The sequence below is a fragment of the Phalacrocorax aristotelis genome, chromosome 18, assembly GCF_949628215.1.
Source record: "Phalacrocorax aristotelis chromosome 18, bGulAri2.1, whole genome shotgun sequence".
NCBI classification, from domain to species: domain Eukaryota; kingdom Metazoa; phylum Chordata; class Aves; order Suliformes; family Phalacrocoracidae; genus Phalacrocorax; species Phalacrocorax aristotelis.
This window is the reverse complement of record NC_134293.1, coordinates 2,879,907-2,898,315: the sequence shown is the minus strand read 5'-3', so window position 1 is coordinate 2,898,315 and position 18,409 is coordinate 2,879,907. Positions and strand designations below refer to the sequence as shown.

Here is an 18,409-nt window from a genome sequence, read left to right as displayed (position 1 = left end):
GTGGAGCCTAAATTTTACCAGTCCCTAGTGGAAATTACAATGGCTACACCACAAAAGTACTTGGATTATTTCCAGCCTGGCCATGGGATCCCTGCACAAGCTATTTCTAAGCTGTCTGAAGGCAATCCTCTGCCTGGGTCAGAGGAGGGTTTCTCTGCAGAGGTACCCATCCAAGCCCAGCTCCAAGCCAGGCATGGAAACCTGGCTGGGTGATGCTCAAGACTCATCACTCCCTTTGTGAGATGAGCAGAGTGCCCAGGATTAATGAGTGTGTGCAGCTGCCAGAGATCCACCTGGCAGGAAAGCGTTTGTATGGGCTGTGGGTGAAAAGGCTGCACGCGATGAAAATTTAATCATCAAGGCCTGGTTTGAGGAAATCAAAGAGAGAAATGCTGGGTTAAGTTGTTCCATACCTTACATGTATGAAATAACGCATCTTGCTCAGCCCACGGCACCAAGGCAGCCCCTCGGGATGCCCCCATCACACCCCTCCCTGATTTGCACAAGTCAGTCGAGGGTCCGAGCTGCTCCTGACCTTGGTGAGGGTTCTGCTTCAGCGACAAGCACACTGCCCTGGGGCGAGGGAGACCAAACGGTGCCCAGCAAAGAGGAGTTTGCTTCTAAAGCAGAGCCAAAAGGATAAACAGTGAATGGAGGCTAAACAGCTCTGCTTTAACTGCAGCGCCTCTCAGGTGACGTCCCTGGCCCAGCAGAAGAGGACGGCAGATACGGAGAAGGGGAGGAAGGCGGTGGTATCAGCTGCAGCTCCACGGGCAGAAAAGGCAGAAAGGGTTGGGCTGGTCCCCAGGCTCCAGGGAGGACCGCGCCGGCTGGGCACACAAACTGCTCACAGCTGAGCAGAGCAAAGGCTCCCCACAGCCTCCCGCGGCAGAGGTGCCCCACCTGCCTGATGCTGTGCGGCAAATGAAATCAGAAGCAAGCAAGCAAATTCCCCTGAAAATGGATGAAGAAAGACAGGCAGCTCTGTAATTCACTCATTAATTCAGTTCAATTAAATTACCTTTTGAGGACGCTATTAAAGGCTTTTTTTAACAGATGTACTATGGAAGACAGAGTGACAGGAGCCTGGAAAATGTCTCCTAATGTCACATCTACCTCCCTCCCATGTCACTCGATTGAAGTTTGGCACAGGGCTGGGTTTAGTATGAGCGCAGCCCCAGTGGCTCTGCCCCACAAAGCTGCTCCCATGGGAGCTCACCCCTCCCAGGGACCCACAGGGTGACCAGCAACATTGCTTCCCCTGCGTGGAGGAACCTCCAGCCCAAAGCTGCTCTGAGAGAGCCAAGAGGCCGAGGAGGACCACGGGGCTCATTCACGGGGGCAGAGCCTCCCATTGGCTTCAGCCAGCACAGCCCCGGCTCCAACCAGTCCTCATGCCAGGACCACGTTACAGCGCTGAGCATCATGGCACAGGCAATGGAGCCGAGACCAAGTTTCATCTTTTCCCTTCCTCTACCCAACCCCAAAATCCCTACCGTAATCCTATGGAGACCAACAGCCCCACTGCAGCCCAGCTGCTGCCAGCCACTCTCCGTGCCAGTGGCATTTAGCTAATCAATAGGATTTAATTACAAGTCAGGCTAATCGGGCTGCTGATTAATGCCACACTAGAGGCACAAAGAACTCACAGGAGATGGATTCATTCCATCTGCCCCATGGCAAGCTGCCTGCCCGGTGAGTAGGATTCCGGCTGCCCGCAAACCAGCCTGGACATCTCTTCCTGGGCCAAGGGGTCCCATTCTGAAATGGGGCAAACTCTGTGCTACCACCCTGACAGCCCAGAGGACACTCAGCTTTGAGATGGGAATTTCCCTGCAGTGGTAATGATTTATGAGTAAATCCATAAGTATTGCTCAGTGCAGGGCTTCAGCTGGAGGTGGGGGAGCATCCAAATGCTCTGCAGGGTGGAAAGTCCTGGGTGTTTTCTAGCTGTGGCTGCAGCCAGTGGTGCAGGGAGAGCAGTCCAGGTATGCTCAGATGGGCAGCATCTGCCCTGCGTGGCCTGCCTGGGGCCAGGGAGCTGCCTGCACCGCTGCCTGCGCAGCCACCTGAGCCTTGCCCGGGCGTCTGCCTTCCGAAAGCAGGAGACCAACGGAACTACAGGATAGCACAGCCCCAGAGTGTCTGCGCTGCCTCACACCCCTATAGATCCCCCTATAGCAGGTTATTAGCTCACCCCATGCAGCAGGTTGGGCTTTGTAGGACTGAGCAGAAAACGAAACCCTCACCCAAGCCATGGCACGGCATGGCATGCCAGGGCACAGACCCTGGCACCTGCGTGTTAATCATATAATTTTCTAATGTTTTATAGGAGGGGTGATGCCCAGCACAGCCCAGGGGCAGCCCATCCGTCTCCCACACACGGCGGTACGGACCAGCATAACCCTGGGAGAGCGCACGGCACTTATGCATGGCAGCAGGAGGCAAGGGGAGAGCTCTCCTGCCAGCCTGCCACACGGCTGCTCCCGCAGTCCAGAAACAGGCTCCCACACCGCCCTGATTTATTCTCCCATCAACCTGAGCTGAGCCGCAACGTGTCTGAATTCAGCTGCGCCTGAAGCGTGAAAGGCAGGGTATGGGCAGGGTTGCTGCCAAGACCGAAAGCCATTAGTGTGAGGCGGCCGCTGGCAGCCTGCCTGCTCCTGCCTGCACAGGGCCCTGAGCTTTCTGCCGGACAGAGAGAGGTGGCAGGAATGCTGGAGAGGCCACCTCAGCCCTGCTCCAGCCAGGGAGTGATGGAGTTTCTTAGTCCTTATCTCCCTGGTGCTGCAATACCCCAGGACAGCCTCTGCTTCAGCCCCACGGTGCAGTGCCAGCAAGCCCTGACGCCGTGGTAGTTGCCTGGGGCTCACACCGGCACTGTGGAGGAGAGAAGCTGGTGCTGGTGCAGGTGGCATGGCAGCTCCCCCACCTGCCGAGGTACAGTCTCAGCAGGTACCCCAACTGCATCCGCTAAAGGCAACGCCAAAGCGTAGGATTGTTCTAAGAGGTTAAAGCTGGAGGTGGATACTCCTTGAGTGTGCCGGGGTCCTCCCTCACCTAGAGAGGCAGGACTTGCCTCACAATCCAGATGTGGACTAACAGCAGCCCCGCACTCAATCTGCTCATCTCCAGGAGGAACTGGGGCCCTTGCTTCCCTGGATAGAGCCTGCAGAGATGCCGGGCATTTGCTGCCTCCAAAATCAGCTTCCAGATACCCACCTGTTGGCACAAAGTGCCCGACGGCAGGGCAGCTCTCTGTGCTGTTAGGGGAACTGAGGCACCAAGCACCTTGCTCCTGGTGTAAGCAGGTGGCCTGCGGCTAGCCCCACAGCTACCAGCTTCCACACCTGTACCTCCTACAACAAAGCAAACCTCCTTTCATTCCCCATTCCAGCTCCATCCAAACTTGGGATAAGGGCTTGACTGAGTGTCTGGAAACACTCGGAGCCTCACGGATCCTGCTGTGAACGTACACCAAGAAATACCTCAGATGTCCGCAGGCACGTGGCACCAGGGCAAACCCTGCCGGCATGGAGCGGTTATCCCAGCCTCCTGCACAATACAGTGGCTGATGGCTGCAGAGCAGAAAATTGGTGGTGGAGCACAACTGATTGGATTTAACCTGCTACCGGTGCCTCCAAGAGCCCACTAACCCCCTTCCCACTCCCCAGGAGCCGATAATGAGACTTGGGAGGGCCATCAGCAGATAGAAAAGTGCTGGAGATTAAAATAAATAGAAGCAAAAAGATCAAAAGGGAGGGAGAGAGAGGGTTGTATCGAAGGGAGAAGGAAAAGCACTTCTTGCATGGCTGAAATAGTCCAGTAAAACCTGGCTGCTGGCAGCAACTGAGGCTCCAGGAGCTGCTGGAGGTGGGACAAGTCCTGAGGGCACCTTCCTTTGGGATCTGAGACATCGTACCCAAGACACCGGCCAGGCCAGCCCCAGCCCAGATCCAAGGGCAACACGTGTCCTGGCACTGTGCTGCGGCTCACGCGCATGGCCCCAGCGCTCCCCGGCCACCGCCTCGCCTCCTCTACAGCACTGCTTCTAACGTGTACACAGCCGATGCCGGCTCCCACCGACGGCAGCCGGGGTCCTGGCCCTTACCTTTTTGTAGTCAAGTTTTGGCAGCTTTCCCCAGGCGAGAGATGAAATGAGAGCGAGCAGATGGCAATGTAAATAAAAGAGAAAAATGGGAGAATGAGAGCAGAATGGAAATGAACAAAACTCAAACGCTTGAATGTCAGAGCGGTGAAGGGGGGTCTGCCCACCTGGCGAGCAGGGGCGATGCTGGCACCATGTGGTGCCCCCAGCCCCGTGGGATGGGGTCAGCAACCGCTATTCCCGTACAGCCAGGTGGGCACGGCAGGGACCAGGGCTCTCCTTCGTCAGCCCTGCCTTTGCTCTCGCTGCTGTTAGATCTATCACTTGCCGCTTGCAGGTCTCCTTCCTCCCTGCCTTCCACCTACTGCAAACCCAATTAGAAATCTCCTCCTTGGCACCGCTCCCAAGCACACCAAGGGAAACCTGACCCAGAGGCTGCCGGCGAATTCACCGGCGACAGGCAGCGGGGTGGCAAGGAGGGAAGCAAAACTCGCCGGCCGCCTCATCCCTGCCCTGGCAGCCCTGCCCAGGGAGCCGTGGGCGCTGCACTCACCCCCCAGCCAGGAGCAGCTCCAGGTCTGCCACAGCAGATGCCTCCACGCTCACTCCCAAAGCCAACCTTTCATTCCCAAGGTCTTATTTCAGACAAGGAGAGCCCTGGAGTGCAGTCTTGCGGGCTCAGCACCCAGCTCAGCATGCTTTGGGGTGGGCTGGGGGGCTGCAAATAAACCAGTTGCAGCTGGAGGGGAGAGGAGCATCCTATGAAGGCAAATATTCTGGGGGGGTCAGTTCACAGCTCGTTCTCCTGCAGTTTCTCCCACCTTCTGTAAAAACCCTCCACCCCTTCTCAAAATCTAAAGGGACTTAGGTCTTCTTCCACCAACCCACCACTGTTGGGGACCAGCTGTGTTGACCTGGAGCCCTCACGCTCCGGACCTTGTGCTGGGCGATGCAAAGAGGAGCTGAGCAGCACCCAGAAGCACCTTCCACAGGCCCAGAGGCAGAATCAGGACCTCAGTTATCTGCTTCTGCTCCAAAATGTGCAAAAAAACCTCCTAATTGCTTCAATCACACAGATGACAAAGGCGCTGAGGCAGAGCACTTTGTGGCCATGATTAGCAGCATTTAAAAAGCCATTTATAAACTGACAGCCGGTCATAGCGTCAAGTAAATAAAACATTGGGTTGGGTGCTTTTCTAAAAAGCATCAATAGCTGCAACCATTTTGTCATGGGGATGAGCAGCCGTCTCTGTCCCACTGGAAACGACTTGAAAGGCAGGGATGGAGTGGAAGAAGAGGGCAGAAACATTGGGTGTTAGGATGAAACTGGAGATGGCAAAGGGATGGCTGCAGCTGGGGACACCAGAGCCCCCGGTGCAACCCGGGGACGGGGGGACACGCGGCCAGCCCCACGTGCTGCCCTCACTGCTGCATTTGCTTGGCACAGCCACGGCGCCCGGGTGGCCTCATGGTTTTGGCAGGGCTCTGGTGGCCCCATAACGCAGGACAAAGGTGGCCAGCTCTAGGTATATTCAGCCCTCGCTGTTTGCACGCCTGGCGCTGAGACATACCTTGGCTTTATTGATTGTGCAGTGGAGAGCGTTGTTTTCTTGATCATAGAGCAAGCTGAAATCCAGCGTCCCCAGCGTGGCTGCAAAAGAGAAAAGATGTTATTAACCCACAGGGCCCAGCAAACGTTGCCTCATCTCCCTTTAAACACAAAAGGAGTGGATGAAGATGCTGAAGAAATGGCTGCAGACATTATAAAACATAAAGCATCCTCCTGTAAGCCCTGTTATGAAATATGGCTTCACGCTGGGAGGCTGGTGGCCATCCCCATGTTTGGCTGGCGGGGTTGGCACGGCCTCGGGAGAGGAGCGAGAGGGATGAATGGCTGCAGCTCGCCCGGGCACTGCAGCCAGCACAGAGGCTTTGCCTCCATGGCCTTTCACATGGGTTGCCCCCATTTATCAGCAGCCTCACTGCAGCCAGCAGCTTCCCACCCCCCAGGAGCTAAGGGGTCTTCTCTGGGAAGAGCCAGGCACAGCTGAGACACAGTCAGGACCCTCTGTCAGCACATCTCCACCCCACTCCAGCACTGCTGCCATATATATATATATATACTGACACCTTCAAAAACTGAGCCACCAATGGCATCCCTTCCCAGCTCCAGTTTGGCTGCAAGCTGTACATTAAACCCAGTGAGAATGGGAATACTTCTGCGATTAAAGTTAAAAACACCAACAGCTTTTAATCAGAGCAGTGTTCCCTGATGGCATCCGCAACCCAGGAACAGCAGCAACAGGGAAGCTCCTGAGACAGGACCACAGGGAAGGGGCAGGAGACCAGAACAAACCAGAAGAGCCCCAGCAGCAGAATTACCTTTGATTTGAGAAATTCTTTCCCGTTAGACAATCTGAGCACACCGTGTTAATCCAAAGCAGAGGAAAAGCCTTAAAAAGACAGGCTTTCCCAAAACATGATTTAACCTTCTCCAAGGCTCCCAGACCTGATTCACACACCAAAGCCCAGACACAGAGCAGCATCTCCCCCACCGCAGCTTTGCCTGTCACCAGCCTTGAACTTCCAGGGCAGCTCTGGACCCCATAACCCACACCTTTCTATTCCCTCCTTTGCGAAAAGGGTCTGCCCGAGCGCTGTCCTGCCACCACGCCAGCATCCCACCGCTGTTTCCAAGGTAACTACACCTTTCTGCCATGTATGCAGGTTCAGAGCAAGGGAAAAAAAAAAAACCCAAATAAAAACCAGAATAATAATTTTGCTTAATATCAAAGCAGCGTTCACTGCCTGGGAGGTAAGTTAGACAAACTTTATGGCAGGAAATGAGTTGCTTTTTTCCAGTGTAAATAGTGTCTGCAGCAAGGCACCCCAGGAGGTGGTGGATATTCAGGGGACTGAAACCTTCCTGCTGCAATTTCACAGCGATCTTCTAGCCCAAACGTAAGCGAGCTACAGGTTTGCCTGCTAGCAAATAAAAATCATTGCTCTGGAGAAAATATCTTGCCTTCAAAGCAGAGCAAATATCCAGAGAGATTTCTGGCAGAATAATGTACCCCCCCTTGTTCTGGAGTAATTTCACAGCATATTAGCTATGGGTTTAGGTAAGCCATAAATCAGTGGGGGTTTACCTGCCAGGGCTCAGGAGGATGGAAACGATACAGAGTGAGGCCAAACTTGCAACACCTTGGGCATCATCTCTGGGTTCGGCCCAAAGAGGCATTTCCAGAGCAATTACCAGCCAAACTCACTCCACGTCATGCAAGGAGGAGGAAAGCGCATCAGTGCCCCAGTGCACCGGTGGCTGGCTGCCCCCGGCCGTGCTCGGCGATGGGGAGCTCACGGGCGATGGGGAGCTCACGGCCACGCGTGGCAGTGTCAGAGCACCAGCTCGGGGGCCGGCGCAGCCTGCTGCACTGGGGCAGGTGTAGCGGGAGGCTCCACGGCACACAGGCGAAAGCCAAGTCAGCAAAATTCGACAAATCTGCTTTTTCGTTCAAGAGCGGAAGATGAAGCCTCCGGTTTCGGAGCCTCATCATTTCCACCTGCCCTTTAATCAGCTGCTTCCTGCCAGCCCCGCCACTCCACCCTCCCAAGTTCAAGCTGTTATTTTATTTTTATCACAGAAGGGGGCCCGCAGCTTAGCCTGCTAAATTTGGCAATTTATAAAACAAATTAAAAGCTTGGCGTAAAAACAGACTTCAGCCAGGAAATACCGACAAAGACTCCTGTCCCCTCGGCGCCACAACCTGCCCCAGGGGATGAGGGGAGCAGGAGCCCTGCCCCGGCAAGACAGGCAAAACCCAAAAGGACCGTCACACAGCAGCAGATGCTTGGTTTGCAGCTGGGGACTAAGGTCCTGCTCCCCAGTGCTGGCAGCCCACAAGCAAACCGTGAGCAGCTCCCATTCGTCTCGGAGCTGCAAGCAGGCAGGAGGGCACCGACAGGGATGCATGGCTCCCCGCAGCCCTGCCAGGCTCCGTCCCCAGCTCTTCTCCAGCCCTGCAGGGGCCTTCCTCCAGGCAGGGATCTTTTTCGTTGATGATGAGTCTCAATTCCCAAGGAAGGGTCTGCCTTCATCAGAGGGATATGGAAACATCAGCAGAACAAGTTGTGCTAATTGCTTAAAAACGCGGCCGTATGGAGATGACAAAAGAGATCAGGCTAACTTGGGCTTTGGCAGCTAAGGTGCCACCACAGAGCCGAGGGCGAGTGCAGCCGCCAGAGCCGGGACGCAGCGGGGCGGCGGATGCCGAGGACTCATCTCCCGCAGGAGCAGAGCACTGTGGTGCATTCACAGCCACGCTGTCGCCGTTACCTCCTGGGGACGCGCTGCCGGGTGGCGGATCCAGCACAGCGGTGAATGCAGACACAAGGCTGGCGCTCGCGCTGCCTGCGTCCCCGGCCGGCCGCTCCCCGGCAGACTGGCCCCAGCGTTGCTCAGGGGCCTGAGGAGATGGCAGGACACCTCCGGCTGAATCCAGGGCCGAAGCCACCTGCAGCCCACAACAGCTCCGTGCAGAACCCCATGGGACATCAGCCCAGCGATCCCAGAGCGGGCAGCATGCCGCAGGAGCAGCCAGGCAAGCCAACACCAAAACACCGTCACGGGTCTCCCTGCTCTCACCCCCTCCTGCAAAACTGCCAACAGCACATGCAGCCCTGGCTGCGGGAGACCTGCCATCTCCAGGCAGCAGGATCGGGCCCATAGCCTCCAGGCTGCAGCGGCCACCCAGGGACGCACCCTGCTCGGAACAGGGCCCTCCGCAAAGCGGCCGAATCACCCTTCTTTGATTGCCTCCCTTCTCCCACCCAGCCTCGCAGCTGAGATGCAACTTGATTGTGCTCTTAATTAGGGGAGCGAGTGCCTAAAAAAGAAAAGGGCAGCAATTAGACTCAAAGCGCTGTTACTAGACGTATTTAACTTGACTGGGCTGTTCTGAACACTGTCCTCTAATCATACAGGCTGCAAATAAAAAAAAAAATAAATAAATGTCTTTGTCCGGCATTACAAAGGCAGCTTTGCACTCTGCAGACAGCAGGCAGGATGTATCATTATTATTACAATTATTCTGCTCCAATGATAAAATAACCATTAGGAGAGCTCCACTCATTAGCAGGTTCTGACCCTCTTTCCTCCCCATGAATTGGGAGAGATTGATGGGAAGGTGCCAGCCAGTCTCTGGCATTTAACACAGGCTCTAAAAAGGAAAATAAATCTGACTTGCACAGGAACGCGGCCTCTTCTCCCACTGACCTTTGGGCATTTTGATTAATTCAGTGGGCCACAAAATTATTAGAGGCCAGCATAACCAACAGATGCATCTCCGGGCTTAGCCGTGGGATACGGCGAGCGCGCCTGGAGCCTGCGGGCAGAGCGGTGTCCTGGCACAGCGCCGCTCCTGCCCTTGTTGGTGGAGTCGGCAGAAATTGTTTATTGCTGACATTTCCCATCAGTGCCCAGGGTGACGGGGCGGCTGAAGTAGCTTCTATTTATACCTGCGGGATGAAAGGCAAAATGTGGTGACAAATCTGTGCTCTGCTGCTTCATCCAGCCCCTGTCCTTGCAGGCTGCGTGCCCTTGCCTGGCCCACGCGGGGTGGCAGATCTGCCCCCTCGGTGGCCTGGGACACCCCAAGGAGAAGAGTTTCTCAGCCCAAGAGATGCTCAAGACATGGAAGAGGCACCGACGCTTGCAGCACAGACCCACGAGCTTCAGCACAGCCCACAGAGGAGGGAACCGATGATTGCATGGGCTCCTTACGTTCCAAAGTCAGGGAAGCTTTCATGTTGCGACTGCCATTAGAAAGCCCAGCAAGGCTCCATGCCGGAAGAAATTGAGGTATGCACAAACAACCCACTATAGAACTAATTAAAAAGAAGTCCAAAAGCCTTAAGTCCCTCTGCTTATCAGCATTGCTGCTCCCAAGATAACCTGCTCATGGATTTTGTGCCAGGGAGATCTGAGTAGAGCAGTAAAAAGGCTGCTGGGGATTGTCTGGATTAGCTCTCCTTTACAGAAAGCACAGGTTCAGTAACCTTCAGACTGGGTATTTTTTAATGCACTATAAAAGATAGGTCCCTATTCTTCCATTGCTTTAATTTTCCTCTGCAATGGAGATAATTTTAAAGGTCCTGAAAGGCAGCAAGTAATTCTGTGCACTTACAGCCCCATGTAAAATGTTGGTAAATGACTCCTCAGGAGGAACAGAAATTATTCCTTGCCATTTCCAAGCAGGACGGCTGAAGATGGCTTTGGCAGGTGGCTGCGTGCGCTCCTGCCTCCCTGGGTGCAGCAGCACCTCGTCCCGGCCCAGCAGCACACAGCAGGGCAGCGTGGGCAGTGAGCACTGGGGCAGCTCGAGGACTGACTACCTGACCCTTGTGGGAGTGAGGCCCTGAAAACCCCGACGGTTACAGCCCCAGCAGCCTCCCACAGCTGAGGCTGAGCTTGCCCAGCACCCACAGCGCTCCTGGTCTGCGCACAGACCCTCTTGGTCCGCTGCCTGCAACTCGTGCGCCTCTGCCGGGAGAGGGCGAGAGGCTTGTCAGGGATCCCACCAGGTCCTGAGTCAATGTGCTGCAGACCCTGACAGCTGTAAACCCCCAGGTCTGATGGCAGCACTGACCTCTGGCACGAACCTACAGCCACAGACATTGCTGAGGGTTTCCGCATCAGCCAGGGAAGAGGGTAAAGGCAGGTGTAAACGGGACATTTCTGAAAGTCAGCATCACTGTGAGCTGCTCTATGAAAAAGGTGTCCTGTGGAAGGTTTTGGGACATGTCCCACGGGCAGCACACCATGACGGAACACGGACATTCTCGTCAGCGCCTGGACCACGTGGTGCCAGTTGGCAGCATCATGGGAGTCTGGTCCATTGCTGCAGGCAGGGAAGGATGTTCCCAATCATACGTAAAAAGCCAGCAGGGTCCGAATCCAACACACAGGCAGGTCTTCCTTCCTCGGGAGCTCCACGGATGTGGTTGAATTCAGCAGGACCAGGAGCAAGGAACAAGCACAACTCTTCTTTCTTGCAGCTGCTCCCTGTCTCGTCGTGGGGTTTTCACTTAAAATCTATGGCAATTAATATGTCTTCATTTCGGAGACACAGCGCCAGCCCCTGGCAAGCTCTGGAACTGGGAGCTGCTCCTTCACGAGCATGGTTGATGGATACTCATCAGCTTTTCTGTCTTCTCCAGGAGGAGTGTTCAGAGGAACACTTATCTGCTCAGAACAGTTCAGAGATGCAATTATGTTTTACAGCACTAAATGGTCCCTGATGTCAGCAGCAATTAGACTTTCAGCAATTTCAATTTAGAGATGGCCTTCAAATCTCTCCCTCTAATGAAATACAGTATTGCAATTAACAACCCCCCCAAAATTGGCTTCAGTGTTAAATAAAAAGATGAAAGATCTGGGAACCCCTTGGGCTCGAGCACATTGGGGCGAGGGGCATCAGTGAAGGGATGAGGGTGGCAGAGCCACCACGGAGCAGGGAGCCTCCCGCCTCCAGCCAGGCATCATCTCCTGTCCCGCACACCAGGACCAGGGCAAGGCGAAGGGCTGGGCAGGCTGCTGGGGAGGGTGGGAGCCAGGCAGGAGGAGGGGCCCTCATTAACCAGCAGCTGCACGGCTCCTTCATTAGCAGAGACGCTGGAGGCCACAGCCCATATGCTCTTTCCATCACTGTTGGAGGAGGGATGCCCAGACAGACCCTGCTCACGCTTGTGTACCGGCCCCGCCAGGTGACCCACAAGTATCCCCAGCACTTCAGGGTGTCCCCAGCCATGGGCACCCACTGGGAACGAGCATCTCAGGGGGCTGAAGGCTCCTTGGCTCCTCGGAAGGCCAGGAACACCCGACGTGCAGCCTCCATCTGCGCCACCGACGGGGCAGCCAGCAGGAAAGGGCAAGAGCTCACCCCAGCACCTTCTTGGTACCTGGGTATCCTGCAGGAAAGCAGACAGGAGCTAATCCAAAGTCACCTCCCTTAGGAGGGTTAAAGCTCCCTGATGCCCTTAAACCTTGGGTCCAACGCTGGCCGGTACCTACACACGCTTCTTTGGTGTGGGCAGGCTGGGTCGTGGTACCGCTGGCAAAACCATGCCCCAGGCTCTGCAGAAATCAGCAGTGGTTTGTTTGGTTTCCTGAGTAAAAAAATACTTCTTTTGGCCTTATCAGGATTGAAAAGACGATTCAAAGGTTATAAATAGCAGTGGCAGCATATGCTAAGGAGCTGCGTTTCAGAAGTAAATATCCTCATCGTTTCAATGCACATTTCCCCTCGTCGTCTCTCCTGCCTCCTCCTGTCTGGCCAAAAGCATCGCCAGGTGACTTGCAAACCCTGCACCCCATTCTTCTTTACGTCTTTAAGCAGCCAGTAATTAATATCTGCATGACGGCTTTGACTGCGTAATTATCTTCTTTGCTCAAAATAAGAGTCTTCCTAAATAACTTCTGTGGCATTGCTTGCAGCAGGCGTCACGAGCAGCCGTGTGCCAGGACAGGCCTCTCAGCTGTAGTTTGGAGAAGTCGTTTTTATGCTGCCGCAGCTCAGGAGCTTGCAAGCCTGCTCCTCCCATGAATAAAGCTGGGCATGCTATAAAATTGGCTGGGTTTGTACATATATAAACAGCCCCAGAGCACTGGCAGGAACAGTACGGGGCAGCTCGTCCAGAAACACCGGCTTCTGCTGCAAGCCCCTGCCCTCGGGCTGCCTCCCCATCCAAAAACCCAGAGCCAAACACATATGAGGAGGGAGGAAATTCCAGGGCTGGCTGCAGCCTCGCTCCAAAGCCAAGCAGCGGCTCAGGGGAACGGAGGATTTCTTCAAGCGCTAGAAGCTTGCATGTTACAGAAGAAGAATGGCCACTGTCCAGTGCTGTCCCCCAGTGAGAGCAGCCACAGCAGCACTCCCTCAGAGGGGCTGTATTTCTACCTCTGTGCTGCTTGCGCAGAGATTTCAGACCTTTAAAAATCTGTCAGGTACAGATTCACACTGATGCTGCGGAGCCACTCGAGGGGCGGCAATTTGCTCGGAATCAGGGGAGCTGGGAGGCGAGACCCAGCTCCTTGCAGGTGGCATGTTGCCACCTAGCTGGCATTTGCTTGTTTTTCTTGCGAACCAAGTTCCCCTGGCAGTGCACCTCCTGACTAGGTGGGAAGCATCCCTGGTGGCTGGGGACCCCAGGGGCCAGGGCACCGCTGCTGTCTCTGGGCACCAGCCAGGGGAAGCAAAGCCGAGGTGAGAGCCAGGTGAACCAAGGCAGTAGGAGCAAATCCCCTCCCTTCCCACCCCCAAATCCCTGCTGGTTCTCTCAGCTCACAGCAGATGCTAGGGCTGGTCCAGGAGCACCAAACTACCCTTCTGCAGGGTTTGTACCAAACATGTTTCCCCACCTCTCCTGCCTCATTCCTCCTCCTCAGCAGCTCTGTCGGGGACAAACCCGCTGTGGGAAGAGTTCTGCTCTGTACAGCCTGGGCTCCAGTCCTGGAGTGTCTCTGCAGAGTGGGCACAGAGGAGGCATAGGGCAGTGACAAGTACCTCTCCTAAGGGCCCTGGGATGGCAGAGCGTGCCGACTAAGATCCTGCAAATCCTCACAGCAGCACTGCTGGCAGGTCTGATGGGAAGGGCTGACTCCATGCAATTCCCAGTGCTCCCAGAGCCAGCCCCAGTGTCTCCACTCATTATCTGCTCTGTCAGCTCCCTGGCCCTGCTTGCTCCTTGCCACTCACTGCATTCAACAGGCTGCTTACAGCTGCCCTGTGGGGACCACGCTTGTTTTCCTCGACACCTCCAGAGCCCTGAGCGCTGTGCTCCCCGGCTCCGCAGGGCCGCAGTGCGGTGCCCCGAACCACTGGCCTCAGCCCCACATGCCCCAAAGCCATCAGCCCAAGCCTCTGCATCAGCCTCCCAGTGACCAGTGCCATCTGCCCGTGGCAGTGGGTCCCTCCCACCCCACCGCACCTCAGCCGGGTCCCTGCCCATCTCTGGAGGGATCCCACCTTCCTCCTGCAGCCCTGGAATGCTTGGTTTTCCAAAGCGCCAAATGCATGCACGCATACACACAAACACACGTCCCTGCTCCCTGTGGATGCCAAATCGCTGCGTCAGGCCACCCTGCTTAGATGGGAGCAGACGTTGATGCTTCTCCCAGGGCTGCCCTGCTCTGGGGCTGCCCACGTCCCAGGAAGAGGCCATCCGGAGGAGGGAAGCTCCTGCTGGCTCCGTGGGCACCTCCCAAGATTGCCGATGGGGTCAGGAACACCACCCAGCAAAAGATTAAGAGATGCGGTGCAGGGAGCCAGCCCAGGTGAGCTGCAGCAGGGCGCAGGCAGGACCTACCCTGCACCACTCCCTGCAGCCCTGCCAGGGGTGCCAGAGGTCAGGCAGGGAGGCTGGCAGCTCCAGTCCACCCCTGCCCGATGCCATCCTGCAGTGCTGCGGTGACTGAGCAACGCGGCCCGTCAGCCGTTAGGCTACTGGAATGCCAGAAACACCAGGCTGGAGAAGTAACCCCGGGCAGGAATGAGTGTAGGGGAAACCCAGACAAATGCTGCATTTCTCCAGGCAGGGGCAGCTGTTCTCCTCCCAGCCCGCAGCCAGCACCACCGCTTCGGTGGTGGAAGAGGGAAACCTGCAGGCAGGTGGGACAAACGGGAGGGAGCCATCCTTTCCTCTTCCTCCCGATAGATTCTGCCATGGCAAAACCCTCTCCTGCACCTCTCTGGGGGCTGTGCTGGGAGCATCTCTAGGGAGCGAGGCAAGACGCACCCCTGACCAGCGAGCCCTTGACTTGTGGGCACTGAACCCAGGCTCCGACACCACCGTCCCCAGAGACCTCGGTCAACTCCCCAAACCCTGTGTGCTGCCAGAGGGAACTGACACCGCCTAACCCCCAACACTGTTCTGCCGTACAGATGGAGACAGGCTCCCCAGGGGAAATTTAGTGCAGGTGACTAATGCAGCAGCCCTGAATCACCCGCCAGGGACACAGAGGAGCTGAAAGATGCTCCCCAGCGTAGCTGATGGCTCAAGTCAGGCTACATGAGTCCCCTCCCAGCTCCCCACCTGGGAAATGGGGCCAGCGAGCCCTCATCTAGCTTTGCGACTTGGCTGCTAAACATGGAGAAGTGATAGTCTTATCCTGCACATTTGTGCCAGCCAGTGCCCTGCGAGCAGCTGGGACCATCCTGTGCTGTCCCCAGAGATTTGCCACCAGCAGTGCCACCTCCCTGCTCCGCTCCTGGCACCGCTGTGCCTTTGCCAGTGGAAAACCTACCACATCTGGCAAAACAGCCTCAGCAGTTTGCCTGACACCTGTTACGCTGCAGGAAACTCTCCTCCTAACACCAGCCAGAGCGAGACAAACACCCGCTGGCCCCGGCACCAAGCCAAGCCGTTTCCAGCGTTGCTGGCAGAGCTAAATCCAGAAGGCAGCACCCTGGGCAATGTCCCCATGAGCCACCCAGTGAAAGTGTTGCACCCCACGGCTCTGAGCACTTTCGCTCCCGCACACGCCTCTGGCCCTAAAGCCCGGTTGCTCCCATCTCTATTGCCAGGATGAGCAAAGACAATCTAATAATTAGAGGAGCAAATAACCCAAATCCAGTTAAAGTCACTGTTAAGTGCCCAACTGGGACAAACGTGGCTTAGCAGAGATGTTCTCCTTGGAAGCACAGCAGCTCTCACCTTCTCCAAAGAAAGCATGATCCCAACACCATGATGGGGAGAGAGGGAGCGTCAGTCTGGGGCTTGCACCGACCGCAGCCTCTCCCAGAGCCATGGCTGGTGGTCGGCAGGCAGAGGGGGGCACAGGGGAGGCCATGCCACCTTGCAGCAAGCACAGCCCTTCGGGGAGCTCTTCCTAGGGTCGTGCATAGCTGACAGCAGCCCAGGCCAGCCCCGCACCCGGGAGCAAGGGAGTGATGCCGAGGCAGGGCTGTGACATTTTGCACAGGGAAAACCACCACCTGTCCGGCGCTGGGCCATAAACAGCTCAGCGTTTGGGGAGCTCAGCCTCCCCCTTCCCCCAGGACGTGCACGCAGCACCGCTCAGCAGCACTGACTCCCTTCCTCTGCATCTCCCAGCTCCAAACTTCGTGCTCAGCCCCTCACAGGATCTGGCCCCTAACAACTGGGCTGAATCAAGACCTTGCGTTTTTACCGACCTCAGGGAAAGCAGCGCTATCCCAGCCACCACGGCTGGCCGAGCCAGACAGCAGCTGCTTTGCAGCCTGCAAGCTCCACCGAGCTGGGTGGGAAGGACGTTTTGGGTGGGGAGGGGTTAAACCTCACTGCAAACACCTGCATCTACCAGAACCAAAGCTTTCTGTTCAAAAGCCCCCCACACACACACCCCCACCCCGGTCTCATGCAGGGTGCTCTCTGCAGCCGGAGGGTGAGGAATGACATGCCGGAGTTTGCCGAGGGAGAGGGCAGAGATTTCCCGGGCAGATGTCATTCCGAACAAATCTCCCCGGTCTGAAGCTGGGCGATGCTGGAGCATATCGCCAGCTAATCAGCAGCGTAGCTGGAGCAGGCTGCACCACCGAGACAGATTAACCGAAGGGTCTGAGCCCAGCTGGCAGCCTTCGGAGGCAAGGAGCCGAGCAGGGATGAGGCAGAGAAGTGCATCAACCACAACGGCAAAGCACAGCAACTGGTGGCTCTTGGGAGACTTCCCTAGTTTGGGTTCAGCAGCCAGCCTGGCTGCAGCAGGGACACTCCCAGGGCCTCCCTCCACCCAGGGGCAGCGTTGGAGCCATGCTGTGACAGCCTCCCTGGCTAGAGCAGAGGGCTTGGCACTGCTGCAATGTAATCCCAGGGATGGACAGCATGGCCGGCAGCCGGGAAGGGCGCACGGCTCAGGCAGCAAGATGGGAGACCAGTCCTAAGACCCACCCTTGCTGAGGCACCCAGCAAACTCCCCTGAAAACTTAGGAACTCACTGCAGTCGTCGGACTCGTAGCCCTCAGGGTCCACCACCTCCTCAGGTGCTTGGCACTTGGCCGGCTGTTCCGCGGGTGTCGTGCCATACGCCCCGAAAAGCTGGTCCACATCCTCGTCCTCCTCGCGGGGGGCCTCAGCGGGGCTGACGGAGGGCTGGCTGACGGCGGAGCGCAGGGCAGTGCTGCGGCCGACAGCGGCGGGGAGCCCGCGGGGAAAGCGGGGGAAGTAGTCGGAGATTTGCTTGATGGGTTTGATGGGGCCGGGGCAGACGTCAATAGCCATGTGCTCCTGGATACTTATGGTCATTTTCTCTCCTTTTCGGAGTGTCATGCATGCGGCTGTCGGCGCCAAGCTCCCCCGGAGAAGCCCGGACTGTGTGCAAGGGAGCCGTGAAGTTTCTGCTGGGGGAAGCAGAGGCAGGCGAGGGGGGAAGCTCCGGCGGGCACCTTACGTGGTTCTCACGCCCTGAGCCTCAGACGCCGCACGCATGCTGCTGCCGCCAGCTCTGGCTCTCACACAGTCCCTGATCCTGCCAGCGCTGCCTGTGAATAAGTGAGCTAGACGGAGAGACGGATAAGAGGCAGGGGGTGGGCTCTCGGGTGATGTCACCAGCTAGCAACAAAGCGGTACCCAGCAGCAGAGAAATGAGGGCTGTGGCCGGCCCGCCACCCCACGGCTACCAGCGTGGGCAGCCAGCCCTCTGCCCTTTCCCCATCAAAGCCCCGCCATGCCCAGGGGGAGCAATGCAGAAGTTGGGTTGAAGCCCAGCCTCCCTGCACCCGTTCATCCCATCTCCCTGCCACAGTGGGGATCGCCCCCACCAGACCTCTCCAGAGTGGGGAAGGTCACCGTGCGGGGTCGGGAGCCGCTGTCCTGTTGCATCGCCTCCCCGGCAGCTGTGGAGAGGGAAGCAGGGCTGCCCCAGCCCCTGGGGACTGTGGCGGCCCCTGTGCCCTCCCGGCTCACTGCAGGGCCGTGCCAGGGAGATGCTCTGCTGCATACTGAGCAGGGGCGCGGGTGGCACACAGCCGGCTCCCAGCTCCAGCCACGCTGCTGCTCGCAGGGGCAGGGGCAGCACAGATTTGGTGCCCCGCTGCCATCGCTGGCCCCGGCCCACAGCAATGCCCCCCCTCTGGAGCCCGGCATGAGCCGGGCTGGCTGTGCGAGCTGCCTGCAGCCTCTGGGGCTGGGAGCGCACCAGGGACTGAAGCAACACATGGCACTTGCTCGCAGCCCAGCCGGCACAGCCTCTCCCAGCCAGCTTGTGATTGCCAGTATAGAGCAATGCAGCAGGTAAAGCATCGCAGAAGAGCGAGTGATGGGCTGGGT

At 57.0% G+C, this 18,409-nt stretch overlaps 1 protein-coding gene across 1 annotated transcript in view; it reads right to left on the bottom strand.

The window, feature by feature from the left end:
• The window catches only part of DOC2B (double C2 domain beta), a 36,904-nt gene extending 19,378 nt beyond the window's left edge, over positions 1–17,526 (bottom strand). Inside the window, exons 1-2 of the mRNA XM_075112798.1 lie at positions 17,080–17,526; positions 5,680–5,759 (exon numbers count right to left, since the gene is read on the bottom strand). Coding sequence (XP_074968899.1) covers positions 5,680–5,759; positions 17,080–17,410 — 411 coding nt within the window. The 5' untranslated portion in view covers positions 17,411–17,526. The remainder of the gene's footprint in view (positions 1–5,679; positions 5,760–17,079) is intronic.
• Positions 17,527–18,409: the final 883 nt, after the last annotated feature.